General features: G+C 45.1%; 1 protein-coding gene across 1 annotated transcript; it reads right to left on the bottom strand.

Annotated features, from left to right (window-relative positions):
* Positions 1-1,283: 1,283 nt before the first annotated feature.
* LOC132387671 (zinc finger protein 229-like) lies at positions 1,284-7,013 on the bottom strand. Its single transcript, XM_059960047.1, has 2 exons — positions 6,950-7,013; positions 1,284-4,080 (listed from the first exon to the last, which is right to left on the bottom strand). Exon 2 carries the CDS (start codon positions 3,672-3,674, stop codon positions 2,385-2,387), a length of 1,290 nt encoding a protein of 429 aa, XP_059816030.1. The 5' UTR covers positions 3,675-4,080; positions 6,950-7,013; the 3' UTR covers positions 1,284-2,384.
* Between the last annotated feature and the right edge of the window lie 12,826 nt (positions 7,014-19,839).

The raw sequence follows: 19,839 nt of genomic DNA, 5'->3' as shown, positions 1-19,839 counted from the left end.
TCCCTCAATAGGTATAACCATTCTCAACACACACATGTGCCTCGACCAATGGGGCCTCTCACCACAGGCATTGTTCATCAGTCAGACAACAAAATTATTTTGTCTGCCAATTAACGTCCAAGTGTTGCTACTCTGTCATTCGTTGCCATGCCCCACTGTTGATTCCTTTCTCCTCATCATACGTTCTTACCAGAACCATCGTCCAGAGTCCCAAACTCTGCCCTGTGCAGACCAGCCTCTGGTTTCTGACCCTGCTCCTTTGAACATCCTACTTATGGTTTCCCATTCCAATTTAAGTCTTTAGAGGACAGTGGTGTTTTCAACAACCCTTTAGAAGCAGGGAAAATGAGTCATAATGTGGAAATAAGTTGTGATTAAGGAGGTTAACGAACAATGTCATTCTTCATCAGCCCAGAGATTAGAACTGCAGTCATCTCGACTTCTTCAGTCTGCAGAGAATTCAAGGGAAACAACAGGGGAGGATTTAAATGGACTGATGTGGAACAGATTCACTGGCCGGGTTCAGCAGGCCTGAGTACACCAGTTGTGTTATAAATTCACTAAGCACCAAAGACAGAGTTTATAATAGAACTGGTTTATTTGTCACAGATGCAGAATATTAAACTCCAGCCCCATTAAAGGTGAATGTGCAGCAGAAGAAACACCTCCCATGCCCAGTGACCAGGGTGCAGAACTGGGTGTGGTGAGCAGCAGCAATAATTGCAGAGTTCAGCACCAATAGTCGCTCTCGAAATTGCATTCAGCAACGGTGATGGACAAATATCCAGCATGCAGCTCATTGAAACTATCTCCCCAATTTGAACCTGGTATTGTGTCACAAGTGTAACACACTGTAAGGTTTCACTGCTGATGTAACAGCCTCTCTGTAATGTTTCACTCCTGAGGTAATGGTTTCTCTGCAGCAGCAATGTTTAGGTTACGACTAGAGATAACAGGGTTTTGGAGTGTGGGACTATCCAATGAGAGAAATGTTCTTTCTTGTGAGTCTGGAAGAGAGATTTTCATGGCCTTTTGCTGGGGAGAGATGAGAAGACATGAATGGAGAGACTGGGCCCTTTTTCTTTTTTTTTGTTTTCTTTACTAACCCTCTGGTCAAAGTAAGAATTATAAATCTTAATAGTTTAATCACATATTATGTACAATTTGTTACTTCAGGTGTCACACAGACGCAAACCTATAAAACTACCAGCAACAATTAAACACACTTGGAGTCTAGTTTTGCAGTTAACAAACAAAATTTTACTGGTAACTACTAATAATAGTGAACTTAAACCAGATAATCCAAGGGTTAGCAATGTTATGCATATATAGGTGTGAATACAGGTTTCCCCCGGTATCTAAAGCGAGAGTGTTCCTATGAAACCGTTTGTAAGCCGAAATGTCATGAAGTGAAGAAGCAATTACCATTAATCTAAATGGGAAAAGATTTTGGATGTTCCCAGACCCAAAGAAAACCCACCAAATCATACCAAATAGCACATAAAACCTAAAATAACACTAACCTATAGTAAAAGTAGGAATGATAAAGTAGAAATATTGTATGTACGGTGTAGTTTCACTGAAAATTGGGAAGATAGTGAACTGAAATTGATTTGGAGAGAAAAAAAATCGGCACGTGCACGCATGCGTACACAACTGCCGCACAAGGCTTCACGGTCATGGTAGTCTTTCTCGGGGTAAACTCACGTATAAAGCAGTCATCATCTTTATCATAAAAGTGAAAATCCTCTTTGGTTAGCAAAAACAGGTACTAACGAAGGTCTTTCATAACAGTGAGCTGTTGTAAAGCGAACGTCCGAAAAACGGGAGTCACCTGTATATAAAATCCAAAACCAAGGTGGTAAACGACATTGTCTTACGATGATGTGGTAGATTCAATTTAGTTCACAAGATGGGGGGGGGGGGGATAATAGACTTCTCTGTAAGAAGTCGCTTGCTTGTTCTGTGTTGGTAAAGGATCATTCTGACCTTGCTTAACCACACAGAATATAAACATTAGCTGGTCACCATAGCAACCCAGCACTTCTGCAGAAATCCAACAGCGTGTCCAAGGTCAGTCTCGGTTCTCTTTGCACTTTAAAGAGACAGTCCACAGAGAGTATGAACCCCAAGGGCAGATTACACAGGGGACACATTGCTCAGTATCCACCCAAACGAGATTCTTCAGTTTGGCCAGACTGGAGGCTATAACCCCCTCTGTTAAGCTGCCAGCACAACTGGAACCTACATAACATTAGATGACTGAGTGAATCGCTTCCTACATTCACAGCAGGTGAACGGCCTCTCCCCAGTGTGAACTCAATGATGCACACTGGTTGTTTTGGCTGAGAGAATTTCTTCCCAAAGTCCAAGCAGATTGGTCTCTACCCAGTGTGAAGGCGCTGGTGTGCCTTTAGGATGGATGACTGAGTGAATCCCTTCCCACATTCTGAGCAAGTGAACGGCTTCTCCCCAGTGTGAACTCGCCGATGTACCAGTAAGGTGGATGACTTAGTGAATCCCTTCCCACATTCTGAGCAGGTGAAAGGCCACTCCCCAGTGTGAACTTGCTGGTGTGCCAGTAGTTGGGATGACCGAGTGAATCCCTTCCCACACTCTGAGCAATTGAACGGCCTCTCCCCAGTGTGAACTTGCTGATGTACCTTCAGTTGGGATGACGAAGTGAAACCCTTCCCACAGACTGAGCAAGTGAACGGCCTCTCACCAGTGTGAACTCGCTGATGTATCTTCAGTTGGGATAACGAAGGGAATCCCTTCCCACAGTCTGAGCAGGTGATTGGCCACTTTCCGGTATGAACTCGCTGATGTATCTTCAGATGGGATAACGAAGCAAATCCCTTCCCGCAGTCCAAGCAGGTGATTGCCCACTCTCCGGTGTGAACTCCCTGGTGTGCCTTCAGTTGAGATAACTGAGAGTATCCTTTCCCACAGTCCGAGCAGGTGAATGGCCTCTCCCCAGTGTGAACTCGCTGATGTACCTTCAGATGGGATGATGAAATGAATCCCTTCCCACAGTCTGAGCAGGTGAACGGCCTCTCTCCAGTGTGAACTCGCTGATGTACCTTCAGATGGGATGACGAAGTGAAACCCTTCCCACAGTCTGAGCAGGTGAACGGCCGCTCTCCAGTGTGAACTCGCTGATGTATCTTCAGATGGGATGACGAAGCGAATCCTATCCCGCAGTCCGAGCAGGTGATTGGCCACTCTCCAGTGTGAACTCGCTGATGTACCTGAAGTTGAGGTAACTCGGTGAATCCCTTCCCGCAGTCTGAGCAGGTGAACGGCCACTCTCCGGTGTGAACTGACTGGTGTTTCAGTAACTTATATGACGAAATGAATCCCATCCCGCAGTCCAAGCAGGTGAATGGCCTCTCCCCAGTGTGAACTTGCTGATGTTCCTTCAGTTGAGATGACTGAGCGAATCCCTTCCCACAGTCCAAGCAGGTGAATGGCCTCTCCCCAGTGTGAACTTGCTGATGTTCCTTCAGTTGAGATGTCTGAGCGAATCCCTTCCCACAGTCTGAGCAGGTGAATGGCCTCTCCCCAGTGTGAACTGACTGGTGTCTCAGTAACTTATATGTGGAAGTGAATCCTTTCCCACAGTCTGAGCAGGTGAACGGCCTCTCCCCGGTGTGAACTCGCTGGTGAGCCATTAGGACAGATGACCGAGTCAATCCTTCTCCACAGATTCCTCAGATGACCAGCCTCTGCCCAGTGTGAACTGACTGGTGTGTCCACAGGTGGGAAGACCGATTGAATCCCTTCTCACTCACAGAACAGGTGAATGGCCTTGCCCAGTGGGAACTTGCTGATGTACCTTCAGTTGAGATGACCAAGTGAATCCATTCCCACTGTCTGAGCAGGAGAATGGGCTCCCCCCATGTAAACTAACGGGCGTGCCAGTTGGTCAGATGATCGAGTGAATCCCTTCTCACAATCTGAGCAGGAAGGATGATCGAGTGAATCTCTTGCTCCACTTCTTAAATATCTGGACAGAGACAGCAAAACTAGCGTGTTGTGTTCGAGATTCCCGTAGGCAAATTCCTTGTCATTTTTAACCTGTAAAAAGATTTACAAAATCCATCAATGGGTGTAGGACAACATTTCAGATGAGATTCCTTGAGTTGTCAAGGTGTGAGCTGGCATCACACTGTTTCAGTGAAGTTTAACCCAAGTTGGAGAGAGAAATCACCTTTAACTGGGCACAGTGCTGATATCTGGAATGACCATCAATTCCCTGATGCTCTTCCTGTCTCTATAAGAATGGGGCATTTCTGCCATCTCCAATCTGTGACCTGGCTCAGTCTGACTCTCTCCATTGGTATTATTCCCTGTTCCCACTGAGCTGCATGGGTGCCTGGCCCCACAGTAACTGAAACAATCTCACACAAGTAGCCTGCAATCCGTTCCATGCACCCACAACTCTCAGTGTAAATAAAGTTACCCCTGACATCCCCTCCATATCAACTTTCAAGCACCTTAAAACTATACCCCCTCACGTTAGCCATTTCAGCCCTGGGGAAAAAGCCTCTAGCTATCCACACGATCAGTGTCCCTCATCATCCTATACATCTGAAAAAGGCTCTAAACATAAACAAAGATATTATACATTTCTTTGAGGATTTGTTGGGAATAGACAACATTATGACAGTATAGATAGGGTACAGGTAAGCAGCTTTTTCCACTGAGGGTGGGTGCGATGACAACCATAGGTCATGGGTAAGCTGGGAAGTGAAAATTTAATAGGAACATTTGGAAAAGCTCTTTACTGAAATGGTCGTGAGAGCGTGCAGTGAGATGCCAGCACAAGTGGTGAATATGAGTTCAGTTTCACCATTTAAAAGAAGTTTGGATGGGAGCCTGGATGGTAGGGGTTCGGTGGGCGATGGTCCCGCTGCAGTTAGTTGCATTAGACAGTTTAAATGTTTGTTTGGCATTGAATGGATTGGGCAAATAGCCTGTTTCCATCCTGAACTTCTCCATGTTTCTGTGACAGAGAAGCTGGCTAAACTTGCTTGGAAGGGAAAGATAGGAGTGACAACGGAGCAACAATGGCTGGAGTTTCTGGGAGCAATTCAGGAGCTGAGTGATCGATACATCCCAAAGAAGTGGAAGCTTTGTAAAGCTTTGAAATGAGAAGCCAAAGCCAACATAAAAGCCAAAGAGAGGGCAAACAAAAGAGCAAAAACTATTGGAAGCTTTTAGAAACCAACAGAAGACGACTAAAAATAAGTCCGATGAGCTCGGGGGTGGAATTATGATACTGTTGTCATTAATGAGTCTTGGTAGCACCCAACAGTCTGAGGCATTTAGAGGAACAAAATATCGGGGGCCTCAATATCTCTTGAAAACCAAGGCTCCCTGCACCAGTTACCTTTCAGCATACGAACTCTACACTCCCAAAAATGTCTCTTCTGAAGGCCTCCCGCTTACCAAGTACTCCTTTGCCAGAAAACGGCCTATCCCAAACCACACTTGTCAGGTCCTTTTGACACCATCAAAACTGACCTTTTATCCCCTCTGTTCTGTTCCCCTAACTAACGAATCCCCTATCACCCGTTTGACTTTCCTCTGCCAGGTAATCCCTCCATCCCCAACAGTTTCTAAAGCGGCCCACCTGGCTGTTGTGTGGGATGGCAACAAGAGTACTCTGCGATGGCTATTTAACTTCATTTCCCTTCATGTCTCTCACCTAGTTTCCTGTCTCCTGCACCTTGGGTGTAACTCACCTCTCTTCATGTCATATCTATCACCCCCTCCAACTGCTGGATGATCCAAAATTCATCCATTTTCAGCTCCAACTCCTCAAAGTGCAGCTGGGTGCACATCTTGTAGGTGAGGGTGTCTGGGACACTGGAGTTCTCCACACCAATGTCCCCTCTAATTTGTAATGACCAGTGTGCACAGAAATCTTGTACTGTGCATTCTTTTACCCAGTGACGACATGTGCACTGCGAATTTTATATAGAGAGGTATTCATTTTAACAGCCAGCAAATCACTGTCTGTAAGAACTGTGATCTCCTCTGGGCTCGATCCAGTTCATCTGCCCTCTCACACCATGTCACAGGCCTGTAACGGGTAATGAAGGATTTTCTCTCCAGTGCTTTTGCACTTTGTCCATAAGTGGTTTGCTTGCTAAATTATGCTTTAAAAAGTCAGATTTCCAAATATCACTCCAATTCTTCCCTCTTGTAAACTCTCCAACAACTTTTGCATCACCACAATACACACAGGTATCACCAGTTTCTGTATTGTACATATATATTCCCCCTGAACCCGTCCCCAATGACTGACGGTGGTGACCTCAGTGATGTCAATCCCAATGAATATGAAGGGAAGGGCAGTAGTCTGTCTCACTGGAGTCTAGCACATTTGTGAGGTGAAAGCTACTTGTTGCCCAGGGCAAAGGTGTTTGATATCATTATCTTCCAGAGAGAATGGTACAAAACATGTCGTCACGGGTTGAAAAGTCCAGAACAAAAGGAGGTGGAACAAGCAACACACACAAAATACTGGAGGAACTCAGCAGGCCGGGCAGCATCTACGGAAAAGAGTACTAATGCTGAGTTCCTCCGGCATTTTGTGTGTGTTGCTTGGATTTCCAGCCTCTGCAGATTTTCTCTTGTCAGTGATTGGAGGTAGAACAAAGGCGAATTTCTCAACTGGTGATGTAAAAGATTTTGTTCCCTTTCTCCGAGTTCCTGATCCTTGCATTTAGATAGCTGGAGCTCAGCTCTGTCTGAGAGATCCATCGGTTCCCATTCACTCAGCGGCCGGAAGCTCCCCGGGGCCCGTGTACGGATCGTGAGGCTGAGAGAGAGGGAAGAGGACAGGACTGTCCCGGGATTGCGGACTGTGATGTCCGGATTTCACAGGAATCGTTCTGAAGTCGGTGTTTCAGAGAAAAACACGGAGAATCACTCTTACCTCCATCCGACGTTTTCAAGGCCTTCAGTGTACTGTGCGCATGCGTGATATTCGGGGACGTCCTCAGCCTGACGCCTGCGCATTTCATCGGTGCCTCAACGACGGCGAAATTTTAAACTCATGGGTAATCACGGTGCCATTAAAGATTTGTGCAGGTACCGGTTCAAGGTCCATACCTTATTTTTTCGTGTGCATCGAAAAATCTGCAGCTGTTTTACCGCAGAAAGCGGCTCCCATAAGCAATATACTCAATATCAATGCCTATCGAATGCCAAAGTAAAATGCAGTTATAAAACACAGGAGATTCTGCAGTTGCTTGGAATACAGAGACGCACACACACAAAATGCTGGAGGAACTCTGCAGTTCAAGCAGCAACTAAGCAGCGGAGTACACAGGCTAGGCATGCTGAAAGGGCTCGGTGTAAACGTTGTCTTTTTATTCCTCTTCACAATTGCTGCCTGACTGTTGATTTCCACCAGTATTTTGCAGAAATTAACCACCTTTTTTTTTCGATCAACCAGTTTCCAAATGCTTCTAATCTTTCTTTTGTAGCCACATCCAGCTGGTCTGATTCCTCCTCCTCGTAAACTCTAGACCCCAACTCTCTTTGCAGCCCCAAAGCCTGACTCAATCTGGCAACTCTTTGGTTTCTGACTCTGCACCATCGAAGATTCACTCGCTAGACAGCTGTCAGACTTTAGAGGTGTATTGTGTTACGAGACTGCAGGTTCGTTTACTGCGAGTGCGTTTTTAGTGCCTGATTGAGTTCTTTGACGTAAAACACAAAGGGTGAGGGGGCGGGAGAGGGAGAGGGGGAGGGGAGGGGGGAGGGAGAGAGGGAGGGGAGGGGGAACGGGGAGGGGGAGAGATGGGCGACGGTCGAGAACGTCACAACCACAGTGAGCTCATCGTCTTATTCACCCCGGAGACAATCATTCAGGTGTATAAGATGATAAGAGGCATTGGTCCTTTGGATAGCCAGAGGCTTTTTCCCAGTAGGAAAATGGCTAACACGAGGGGGAATAGGTTTAAGCTGCTTGGAAGTAGGTACAGAGGAGATATCAGAGCAATGTTTTTTAAGCAAAGAGTGGTGTGTGTGTGGAATGCACTGCCAGCGACGGTGGTAGAGGCGGATACAATAGGGTCTCTTAAGGGACTCTTGGATAGGTACATGGAGCTTAGGAAAATAGATTTCTGTGATTCTATGAAATTCGAGGGAAATCTTCTATTCCACGGAGTGGTGACTAGTTGCAACCTGTCACCTCAGGGAGAGTGAGAGGGGAACGGCAGGGGTAGATTTTGATATACGGATATGGAACAGAAACATGGGCAGGAACCAGATGGGCCGAGTGGCCTTTCTAGTTGACATTGTGAGTGTGGTAGAGACAGTAAGTACCTGAAACACGGGATTTTATACAAAACTGTTTTAACTTTCACAGATCCACAATATTAAACACCAGTCTAGTTTAAGACTGACATCAGCAGAACAGACTCCTCCAATGCTCAGTGACCAGGGTTCAGTCCTGGGTGCGATGAGCAGCCGCAAGAACTGCAGAATCTGACAGTAACAGTCCCTCATGAACCTGCAGCTGCCTTCAGTCACCGTGATGGTTAGACTTTTAACACAGAGGTGATTTGAACTTCCTCCCTGATGTAGGAGGGTTCAGACCGAAGATGTAGGGGAGAAAGAAAACAAAAAGATAATAAAGTTGCGTGCACCGTTAGGGATAAGCAGAGAGGAAGAGGTGGAGAGTTTCTTAAATGCATCTATTTTAATGCTCGAGCATTGTCAGATAGGTGGATTAGCTTAGAGCATGGATTGAGACATGGAAATATGATGTAGCTATTAGTGAAACATGGTTGCAAGACAGGTGTGATTGGCAACTAAATATCCCTAGATTTCGTTGTTTAAGGTGTGAAAGAATCGGAGGGGCAAGAGGGTGAGGCATTGTATTGCTTGTCCGAGAAAATATTACAGTGGTGTTTTGACAGGACAGATTAGAGGGCCCGTCTAGGGAGACTACTTGGGTGGAATTGAGGAATGGGAAAGGTGTAGTAACACTTATAGGGGTGTATTATAGACCACATAATGGGGAGCGAGAATTGGAGGAGCAAATCTGTAAGGAGATAGCAGATATTTGTAGTAAGCACAAGGTTGTGATTGTGGCTGATTTTAATTTTCCACACATAGACAGGGAAGCCCATACTGTAAAAGGGATGGATGGTTTCGAGTTTGTAAAATGTGTGCAGGATAGGTTTTTGCAGCAATACATGGAGGTACCAACTAGAGAAGTGGCAGTGTTGGATCTCCTGCTGGGAATGAGATAGGTCAGGTGATGGAGGTATGTGTTGGGGAGCACTTCGGGTCCAGTGATCACAATACCATTAGTTTCAATATAATTATGGAGAAGGATAGGACTGGACCTAGGGTTGAGATTTTTGATTGGAGAAAGGTTAACTTTGATGAGATGCGAAAAGATTTAGGAGTGGATTGGGACAATTAGTTTATGGGTAGGATATAACAAAGAAATGGAGTTCATTTAAAGGTGAAATTTTGAGGGTACAGAATCTTTATCAGCATGGAGCAAATGAGGTGCTCGAGGAATATAAAGAATGTAAAAAGAATCTTAAGAAAGTAATTAGAAAAGCTAAAAGAGGATCTGAGGCTGCTTTGGCAAGTAAGGTGAAAATGAATCCAGAGGGTTTCTACAGTTATATTAATAGCAAAACGATAGTGAGGGATAGAATTGGTCCCTTAGAGAATCAGCGTTGACAGCTATGGGGGAGATTTTGAAAAATGATTTTCATTGGTATTCACTAAGGAGAAGGATATTGAATTGTGTAAGGTAAGAGAAACAAGTACGGTAGTTATGGAAACTCTGATAATTAAAGAAGAGGAAGTACAGGAGCTTTTAAGGAATATAAAAGTGGACAAGTCTCTGGTTCCTGATAGGATATTCCCTAGAACCTTGAGGGAAGTTAGTGTAGAAATAGCAGGAGCTCTGACGGAAATATTTCAAATGTCATTAGAAACGGGGATGGTGCCAGAAGATTGGCGAATTGCTCATGTTGTTCCATTGTTTAAAAAGGGTTCTAAGAGTAAACCTAGCAATGATGGGCCTGTAAGTTTGACGTCAGTGGTGGGTAAATTAATGGAAAATTCTCTTAGATATGATATATAATTATCTGATTAGACAGGGTCTGATTAAGAACAGTCAACATGGATTTGTGCATGAAAGATCATGTTTGACAAGCCGCATTGAACTTTTTGAAGTGGTTACTAGGAAAGTTGACGAGGGTAAAGCAGTGGATGTTGTCTATAGGGACTTCAGTAAGTCCTTTGACAAGATTCCACACGGAAGGAAGTTAGGAAGGTTCAATCATTAGGTATTAATATTGAAGTAGTAAAATGGATTCAACAGTGGCTGGATGGGAGATGCCAGAGAGTAGTGGTGGATAACTGTTTGTCAGGTTAGAGTGTTGTGCCTCAGTGATCAGTACTGGGTCCAGTGTTGTTTGTCATATACATTAATGATCTGGATGATGGGGCGGTAAATTGGATTAGTAAGTAAGCAGATGATACAAAGATGGGTGGCGTTGTGGATAATGAAGTAGGTTTTCAAAGCTTGTAGAGAGATTTAAGCCAGTTAGAAGAGTGGACAAAAAGATGGCAGATGGAGGTTAATGTTGTTAAGAGTGAGGCGCTACATTTTGGTAGGTCTAATCAAAATAGGACATATATGGTAAATGGTAGGGCACTGAGGAATGCAACAGAACAGAGTGATCAAGGAATAATGGTGCATTGTTCCCTGAAGGTGGAATCTCATGTGGATAGGGTGGTGAAGAAAGCTTTTGGTATGCTGGCCTTTACAAATCAGAGCAGTGAGTATAGGAGTTGGGATGTAATGTTAAAATTATACAAGGCATTGTTCAGGCCAAATATGGAGTATTGTGTGCAGTTCTGTTCATCGCATTATAGGAAAGATTTCAATATAATTGAGAGAATACGGAAAAGATTTACTAGAATGTTACCTGGGTTTCAACACCTAAGTTACAGAAAAAGGTTGAACAAGTTAGGTCTTTATTCTTTGGAGTATAGAAGGTTGAGGGGGGACTCAATAGAGGTATTTAAAATTTAGATGGGGATAGATGGATTTGATGTGGATAGGCTTTTTCCATTGAGAGTAGGGGAGATTGAAACACAAGGACTTGAGTTGAGAGTTAGGGGGAAAAAGTTTAGGGGTAACACGAGTGGGAACTTCTTTACTCAGAGAGTGGTAGTTGTGTGGAGGAGCTTCTAGTAGAAGTGGTAGAAGCAGGTTCGATATTTAAAAAAAATGTACAGGTATATCGACATGAAAGAAATGGAGGGTTATGGGCTGAGTGCAGGTTGGTGGGACTAGATGAGAGTAAGCTTTCAGCATGGTCTAGAAGGACTGAGAAGGCCTGTTTCCATGCTGTAATTGTTATATGGTTATATAATAACCATCCAGAAATTATATTACGGGATAAACAAGCAGGACTAACTCCCTCAATAGATATAACCATTCCCAACACCCACATTTCCCTCGACCAATGGAGCACCTCACAACAGGTATTGCTTGTGTCATCAGTCAGACAACCGAATTATTTTCTGTCAATCAGCTTCGACATGTCCCTACTCTGTTATTCGTTTCCACTCCCTGCTGCTGATTCCCTTCTCATGATCCGTTCTTACCCCAACCATTTCCCGGAGCCCCACACTCTGCCCTTGTGCAGACCTGCCTCTGGTTTCTGACCCTGCTCCGTTGAACATCCAACAGATGGTTTCCCATTCTGCTTTCAGTTTTTAGAGGACAGTGGTGTTCTCTAACAACACTTTAGAAGCAGGGAAAATGACCCATAATGTGGAAATGAGCCCTAAATAAGGAGGTTAACTCCCAATGTCATTCTTCCTGAGCCCAGAGATTAGAGGGACAAAGGACATCTGAGACAGAACTGCAGTCAGCTCGACTTCTTCAGTCTGCAGAGAATTCAAGGGAAACCTCTTCACCCACAGAGTGATGACTGTTTGGAACCCATCCCACAGGGAGAGCGAGAGGGGAACAACAGGGGAGGATTTAAAAGGACTGTCGTGTAGTTGAAACTCTGGCAAGGTCCAGGCAGCCTGAGTTGACTCTCTACTGTACATGAGGTGTGTTATAAATTCACTAAGTACCAAAGACAGAGTTTAAAATAGAACTGATTTATTTGCACATATCCAGAATATCAAACTCCAGTCCCATTAAAGGTGAATATGCAGCAGAAGAAACTCCTCCCATGCCCAGTGACCAGGGTGCAGAACTGGGTGTGGTGAGCAGCAGCAATAATTGCAGAGTTCAGCACCGACAGTCACTCTCGAAGTTGCATTCAGCAACGGTGATTGACACACATCCAGTGAATGGTCTCTCCTGTGTGAACTCAATGATGCACATTTGGTTGATTTGGCTGAGAGAATCTCTTCCCAAAGTCCGAGCAGGTGTCCAGAGTCTCCCTGGTGTGAACTGAGTAGTGTGCTCGCAGGTGGGATGACTGAGTGAATCCTTTTCCATAGTCTGAGCAGGTGAATGGCCTCTCCCCAGTGTGAACGCGCTGATGTACCTTAAGTTTATATGACGAAGTGAATCCTTTCCCACAGTCTGAGCAGGTGAATGGCTTCTCCCCAGTGTGAACTGACCGGTGTGCTTGTAGGGTAGCAAACCGTGTGAACGCCTTCCCACAGTCTAAGCAGGTGAACGACCTCTCCCCAGTGTGAACTTGCTGATGTGCTTGTAGGTGGGATGACTGAGTGAATCCTTTCCCACAGTCTGAGCAGGTGAACGGCCTCTCACCAGTGTGAACTCGCTGATGTACCTTAAGTTGAGATGACGAAGTGAATCTTTTCCCACACTCTGAGCAGGTGAACGGCCTCTCACCAGTGTGTACTAACTGATGTCTCAGTAGGTGAGAGGACAACGCGAATCCCTTCCCACAGTCTGAGCAGGTGAACGGCCTCTCCCCAGTGTGAACTCGCTGATGTAGCTTTAGATTAGATGATGAAGTGAATCCTTTCCCACAGTCTGAGCAGGTGAATGGCCTCTCCGCAGTGTGAACTCGCTGGTGTATCTTAAGTTGGAATGATGAAGTGCATTCTTTCCCACAGTCTGAGCAGGTGAACGGTTGCTCCCCAGTGTGAACTCGCTGATGCACTTTAAGGTTAGATGATGAACTGAATCCTTTCCCACAGTCTGAGCAGATGAACGGCTTCTCCCCAGTGTGAGCTCGTTGATGTACCTTAAGTTCAGATGACGAAGTGAATGTTTTCCTGCAGTCAGAGCAGGAGAACGGCCTCTCACCAGTGTGAACTGACTGATGTCTCAGTAGGTGAGCTGACAACGTGAATCCCTTCCCACAGTCCGAGCAGGTGAACGGCCACTCCCCAGTGTGAACTCGCTGGTGAGCCATTAGATCAGATGACTGACTGAATCCTTCCCCGCAAATTCAATGTGCACTGACTGGTGTATCCAACAGGCAGGAAGACCGTCTCAATCCATTCTCACCCACAGAACAGGTGAATGGCCTTGCCCATGGTGATCCAGCTGATGTACCTTCAGTTGAAGTGACCGACTGAATCCATTCCCACAGTCTGAGCAGATAAATGGATTCCCTCCGTGTAAATTGACAGCATGCCAGTCAGTCAGATGATCAATGAATCACTCCCCACAGTCCGAATAGGAATAATGATTGAGTGAATCACTCCCCACAGTCTGAGTAGGAATGATGATCGAGTGAATCACTCCCTACAGACTGAGTAGGAATGATGATCAAGTGAATCACTCCCCATAGTCTGAGTAGGAATGATGATCGAGTGAATCACTCCCCACAGTCTGAGTAGGAATGATGATCGAGTGAATCACTCTCCACAGTCTGAGTAGGAATGATGATCGAGTGAATCACTCCCCACAGTCTGAGTAGGAATGATGATTGAGTGAATCACTCCCCACAGTCTGAGTAGGAATGATGATCGAGTGAATCACTCCCCACAGTCTGAGTAGGAATGATGATCGAGTGAATCACTCCCCACAGTCTGAGTAGGAATGATGATCGAGAGAATCCCTTGTTCCACTTCTTAAATATCTGGACATAGACAAAAAAGCAGCGTGCTGTGTTCGACCTCCCCGTAGATAATATCCTTGTCGTTTTTAACCTGAAAAAGATTTATAGTACATCAATGGGTGAAGGACAATATTTCAGACGAGATTACTTGAGTTGTCAAGGTGTGATCTGGCATCACACTGTTACAGTGAGGTTCAACCCAAGTTGGAGAGAGAAATCATCTTCTAACTGGGCACAGTGCAGCTATCTGGAATGATCATCAAACTCTCTGATGTCCTTCCTGTCTCGATAAGAATGGGGCATTTCTGCCGTCTCCAATCTGTGACCAGGTTCAGTCTGACTCACTGTTCTCTGTTCTCTGTATTATTCTCTGTTCCCACTGAGCAGCAAGAGTGCCTGTCCGCAAAGTAACTGAACACTCTCACACAAATACCCTTTGTTGACGTGCAGCTGGGATTTTCTTTTATCTACTGTCAATGTAAAGTGCCACAGTTTTGAAGCCATGTAAACGTTTCCTGCCCAGATGAATGGTTGGTCCGCACAGCTGTTAAAAGGAATTAAAAGAATAATCATATTATTTCAGGTTCTTGTCACTGTCATAGAAAAGCACAACACAGAATCAGGCCCTTTGGCCCATCTGGTTTGTGTTGAACTATTTAAACTGTCTGCTCCTGTACCCCTGCCATCCAGGTACCTATACAACCCTCTTAGAAGTTGAAACTGACCTCGCATGGACCAGCTGGGTTTTCAGCTCATTCCACACCCGGATGACCGTCAGTGGAAGAAGTTTCTCCTCATGTTCCCCTTAACATTTCACCTTTCACCCTTAACCCATGGCCTCTGGTTGTAGTCCCACCCAATCTCAGTGGAAAAAGCCAGCTTGCATTTACCCCATCTATAACCCTCATGATTTTGGTATGCCTCCATCAAATCTCCCCTCAATCTTCTACATTCCAAGGAAATCCAATTTTGGGGGATATTAACTTGCGAGTGGATTGGGAAAATCAGGTCAGCACTGGATCTCAAGAGAGAGAATTTGTAGAATGTCTCCGAGACTGATTTTTAGAACAGCTTATTGTTGAGCCCACTCGGGGATCAGCTGTACTGGATTGGGTATTGTGTGATGAAACAGAGGTAATTAGAGAGATGGAAGTGAAGGAACCCTTAGGAGGCAGTGATCACAACATGACTGAGTTCCTGTGAAATTTGAGAAAGAGAAGCTGAAATCCGATGTGTCGGTATTTCAGTGGAGTAAAGGAAATTACAGTGGCATGAGAGAGGAACTGGCCAAGGTTGACTGGAAAGGGACACTAGCAGGAAGGACGGCAGAGCAGCAGTGGCTGGAGCTCATGTGAGAAGTGAGGAAGGTGCAGGACAGATATATTCCAAAGAAGAAGAAATTTTCAAATGGAAAAAGGATGCAACCGTGGCTGACAAGAGAAGTCAAAGCCAAAGTTAAAGTAAAGCAGAGGGCATAGAAGGAAGCAAAAATTAGTGGGAAGACAGGGGATTGTGAAGTTTTTAAAAGCTTACAGAAGGAAACTAAGCAGGTCATTAAGAGGGAAAAGATGAACAATGAAAGGAAGCTAGCAAATAATATCAAAGATGATACTAAAAGCCTTCTCAAGTATATAAAGAGTAAAAGGCAGGTGTGAATAGATATAGGACTGATAAAAAATGATGTTGGCAAATTGTAATGGGAGATAAGGAGATGGCAGAGGAACTGAACGAGTATTATGCATCAGTCTTCACTGAGGAATACATCAGAAATATACCGGACATTCAAGGATGTCAGGGAAGAGAAATATGCACAGTCACAATTACGACAGAGGAAGTACTCAGGAAGCTGAATAGTCTAAGGGTAGATAAATCTGCTGGACCAGATGGAATGCACCCTTGTGTTTTGATGGAGGTAGCGGTGGAGATTGCGGAGGCATTGGCAATGATCTTTCAAAAGTCAATAGACTCTGGCATGGTTCCGGAGGACTGGAAGACTGCAAATGTCACACTTCTACTTAAGAAAGGGGCAAGGAAGCAAAAAGGAAATTATAGACCTGTTATCTTGACATCGGTGGTTGGGAAGTTGTTGGAGTCGATTGCCAAGGATGAGGTTACGGAGTACCTGGAGGCATATGACAAGATAGGCAGAACTCAGCATGGTTTCCTTAAAGGAAAATCCTGCCTGACAAACCTAGTGTAATTTTTTGAGGGAATCACAAGTAGGCTAGACAAGGGAGATGCAGTGGATGTTGTGAATTTGGATTTTCAGAAGGCCTTTGACAAGGTGCCACACGAGGCTGCTAAACAAGATAAGAGTCCATGGAATTACGGGAAAATTACATACGTGGATAGAGCGTTGGTTGATTGGCGGGAAACAGAGAGTGGGAATAAAGGCATCCCCATTGAGTCCTGACGAAGGGTCTCAGCTCGAAACGTCGTCAGTGCTTCTCCTTATAGATGCTGCCTGGCCTGCTGTGTTCCACCAGCATTTTGTGTGTGTTGTTTTATAAAGGCATCCCATGCTGGTTGCTGCCGGTTACCAGTGGTGTTCCACAGGGGTCCGTGCTGGGGCCGTTTCTTTTTATGTTGTATATCAATGATTTGGATTATGGAATAGATGGCTTTGTGGCTAAGTTTGCTGATGATACAAAGATAGGTGGAGGGGCCCATCATGCTGAGGAAACAGAGAGTCTGCAGAGAGACTTGAATAGATTGGGGGAATGGGCAAAGAAGTGGCAATTGAATTACAATCTCGGAAAGTGTATGGTCATGCACTTTGGTAGAAGAAATAAACGGGTAGACTATTATTTAAATGGAGAGAGAATTCAAAGTTCTGAAATGCAATGGGACTTGGGAGTCCTCGTGCAGGATACTCTTAAGGTTAACCTCCAGGTTGAGTCGGTGGTGAAGAAGGCAAATGCAATATTGGCATTCATTTCTAGAGGAATAGAGTATAAGAGCAGGGATGTGATGTTGAGGCTCTATAAGGCACTGGTAAGACATCACTTAGAATACTGTGTGCAATTTTGGGCTCCTTATTTTTGAAACGATGTGCTGACATTGGAGAGGGTTCAGCGAAGATTCACTAGAATAATTCCAGGAATGAGAGGGTTAACATATGAGGAACGTTTGACCACTCTTGGACTGTACTCCTTGGAGTTTAGAAGAATGAGGGGGGACCTCATAGAAACATTTTGAATGTTGAAAGGCACAGACAGTGTGGATGTGGCAAAGTTGTTTCCCATGGTGGGCGAGTCTAGTACGAGAGGACGTGACTTGAAGATTGCAGGGCGCCCATTGAGAACGGAGATGCAAAAAAAAAATTTTTAGCCAGAGGGTAGTGAATCTATGGAATTTGTTGCCACGGGCAGCAGTGCTGGTCAAGTCATTGGGTGTATTTAAGGCAGAGATTGATAGGAATCTGAGTAGTCAGGGCATCAAAGGTTATGGTGAGACAGCGGGGGAATGGGACTCAAGGGGAGATTGATCAGCTCATGTTGAAATGGCGGAGCAGACTCAATGTACTGAATCGTCGACTGCTGCTCCTTTGTCTTATGGTGAATCCTGTGTATGCACCCTGGAAGCCTCAAGAAATGATCATGATCATAAATCAGGCCCCAGATAGAAAAGAAAAACCAGCACAGTTTGTTCAGTATGTCCACAGTACTACACAAATGTTCAACACGACCCTGCAAGATTTATTCGGTGTCTCCTGCATGATTCTCTCAGCTGATGAAGAGCAGAAATGGAAGGCAGAATTGAGATACCAAACCTATCAGGAGTTACAGGCGGGAAACATAATGAGAATGAACAGACCAACCAGATCATTCAAGCCTTGGAAAGGGCTCTCCAGCAACCTGTAAACATCACTAATGTACCTGAATGCAAACCTAAGCCTGGGGAATTTGGACCAGACTATTGAGAGTGATTTGTGGCCTGCTACGGCAGCTTCGCAGGAGACCAAGACTTTAATGATGGGAATCTGTCCCCCCTGTTCAATGACCCATTGCTCCAATGCTTACCAACTAAGTTAGCCAACATGATTAAAACAAATAATATGGACTGGCCTGGGAATGACCAAAATCTAATGCGACGAGCTTTGACATATCATTAGGACCCAACTTCCGAATCCCGATCAACCCCGAAGGGAACTAATATTAAAGGTGAATATGCTCAGCGGGAAGAAAGATGCGAGCAGGTTATATCTGAGGAACAGAAATGGGAGCAAAAACTGGCCAAGGGGCAGGTGGGGACAACAACCCGTTTAGAAACTGACAAGAAGATCCTTTCAACCATGAGTGCCAACCCTCAGGAAGAGCCCAATGTAATATTGCAAGTTGCTGGAAATCCAGTTCCGTTTATGGTTGATATGAGGGCAACCACAACCACTCTCGATCAGGAAATAGTATCGGAAAAGGGATTCCAGCTATCAGACGCTACAATCACTCTGTCTGGGTTCGAAGGCACGGAACGTACGTATTCACGTACCCAGCCACTGCAGGTGGAATTCCAGGATAACCAGTGTGAGGTTTCATTTACAGTCACCACCAGTCGGGGGTGTAATCTCGTAGGGAGAGACGTGCTCTGTCCGTTGGAAGTCAAGATTCTATGCACAGACAAAGCTGCCTGGTTTAGAGAGTATGGAGTATGATCAGAGATTAAGGGAGCTAGGGCTTTACTCTCTGGAGAGGAGGAAGATAGAAGGAGACATCATAGAGGTATACAAGATATTAAGAGGAATAGATAGACTGGACAGTAAGAGGCTTCCGAGGGGCACCACAGCTCAATAAAAGAGGTTGTGGCTTTTAGGTAAGGGGTGGGAGTTTCAAGGGGGATATTAGAGGAAGGTTTTTCACTCAGAGAGTGGTTGGTGCGTGGAATGCACTGCCTGAGTCAGTGGTGGATGCAGATACACTAGTGAAATTTAAGAGAATACTAGACAGGTATATGGAGGAATTTAAGGTGGAGGGTGATATGGGAGGCAGGGTTTGAGGGTCAGCACAACATTGTTCTATGTACTTCTGGTTGGGTGGCGATGATCACAGGTTTACGTAAATCGAAGGTCGGTTGCAGTTGGAAAGGGCCAGGACTGAGCCAGACGGCTGCATAGTCTGGGCCAGGAGTATAGGTTCAGATAGTTCTGGTCCCCCAACCTGTGAGAGTGGATGTCAGTGATGTGCATCTGTTTACGTGTATGGGTGTGGAGTAAATAGTGGGGAAGGTTATGGGTCTACTGGCGGGGTGGAGGGAGGTCTGACCCAGGAGGATGGGTCCTAGGGCAGATTATGTTGTAAGCAAGGGAGGATCTCGTCCGGGAACAGCTCGATGGTGGGAAGCAGATGGTGATGACGGGAGGCTGTTTATTGGAGTCAAGGCCCGTGCCTCTTGGAGCTCCCCAGGGTGACACCCATTGCTACTTGTCATCGATGTCAATAATCTGGTTGAGAATGTACAGGGTATGGGTAGTGAGTTTGCAGCAAGTAATTGTAAACAATTACTTCTTTTTGCAAGATAGTAAATATGAACAACCCCCTTTCTCTCTCCACACTCAGAAAGGACCAAAAGCTACTTCAGAAGATGAAAGTTCTTCAAATGAGCAAACACTGAGGGAATGTGAGTGACTTTAAAGAGCTGGGACACTGACAGTACATTACCAGACCTGGAGTGATTGCAACTGGGTCTGATAGACATAACTGACAGTTCTGGGCACATTCAGTCTCACCTCAACTATTCCCTACCTTCCTTTGTACAGGTATGTAAAGTCTAATGGACCAGT

The sequence above is a fragment of the Hypanus sabinus genome, unplaced genomic scaffold (genome assembly GCF_030144855.1).
Source record: "Hypanus sabinus isolate sHypSab1 unplaced genomic scaffold, sHypSab1.hap1 scaffold_209, whole genome shotgun sequence".
Classification (NCBI taxonomy): Eukaryota; Metazoa; Chordata; class Chondrichthyes; order Myliobatiformes; family Dasyatidae; genus Hypanus; species Hypanus sabinus.
The sequence above is the reverse complement of the archived record's forward strand: the minus strand, read 5'-3'. Positions and strand labels throughout refer to the sequence as shown.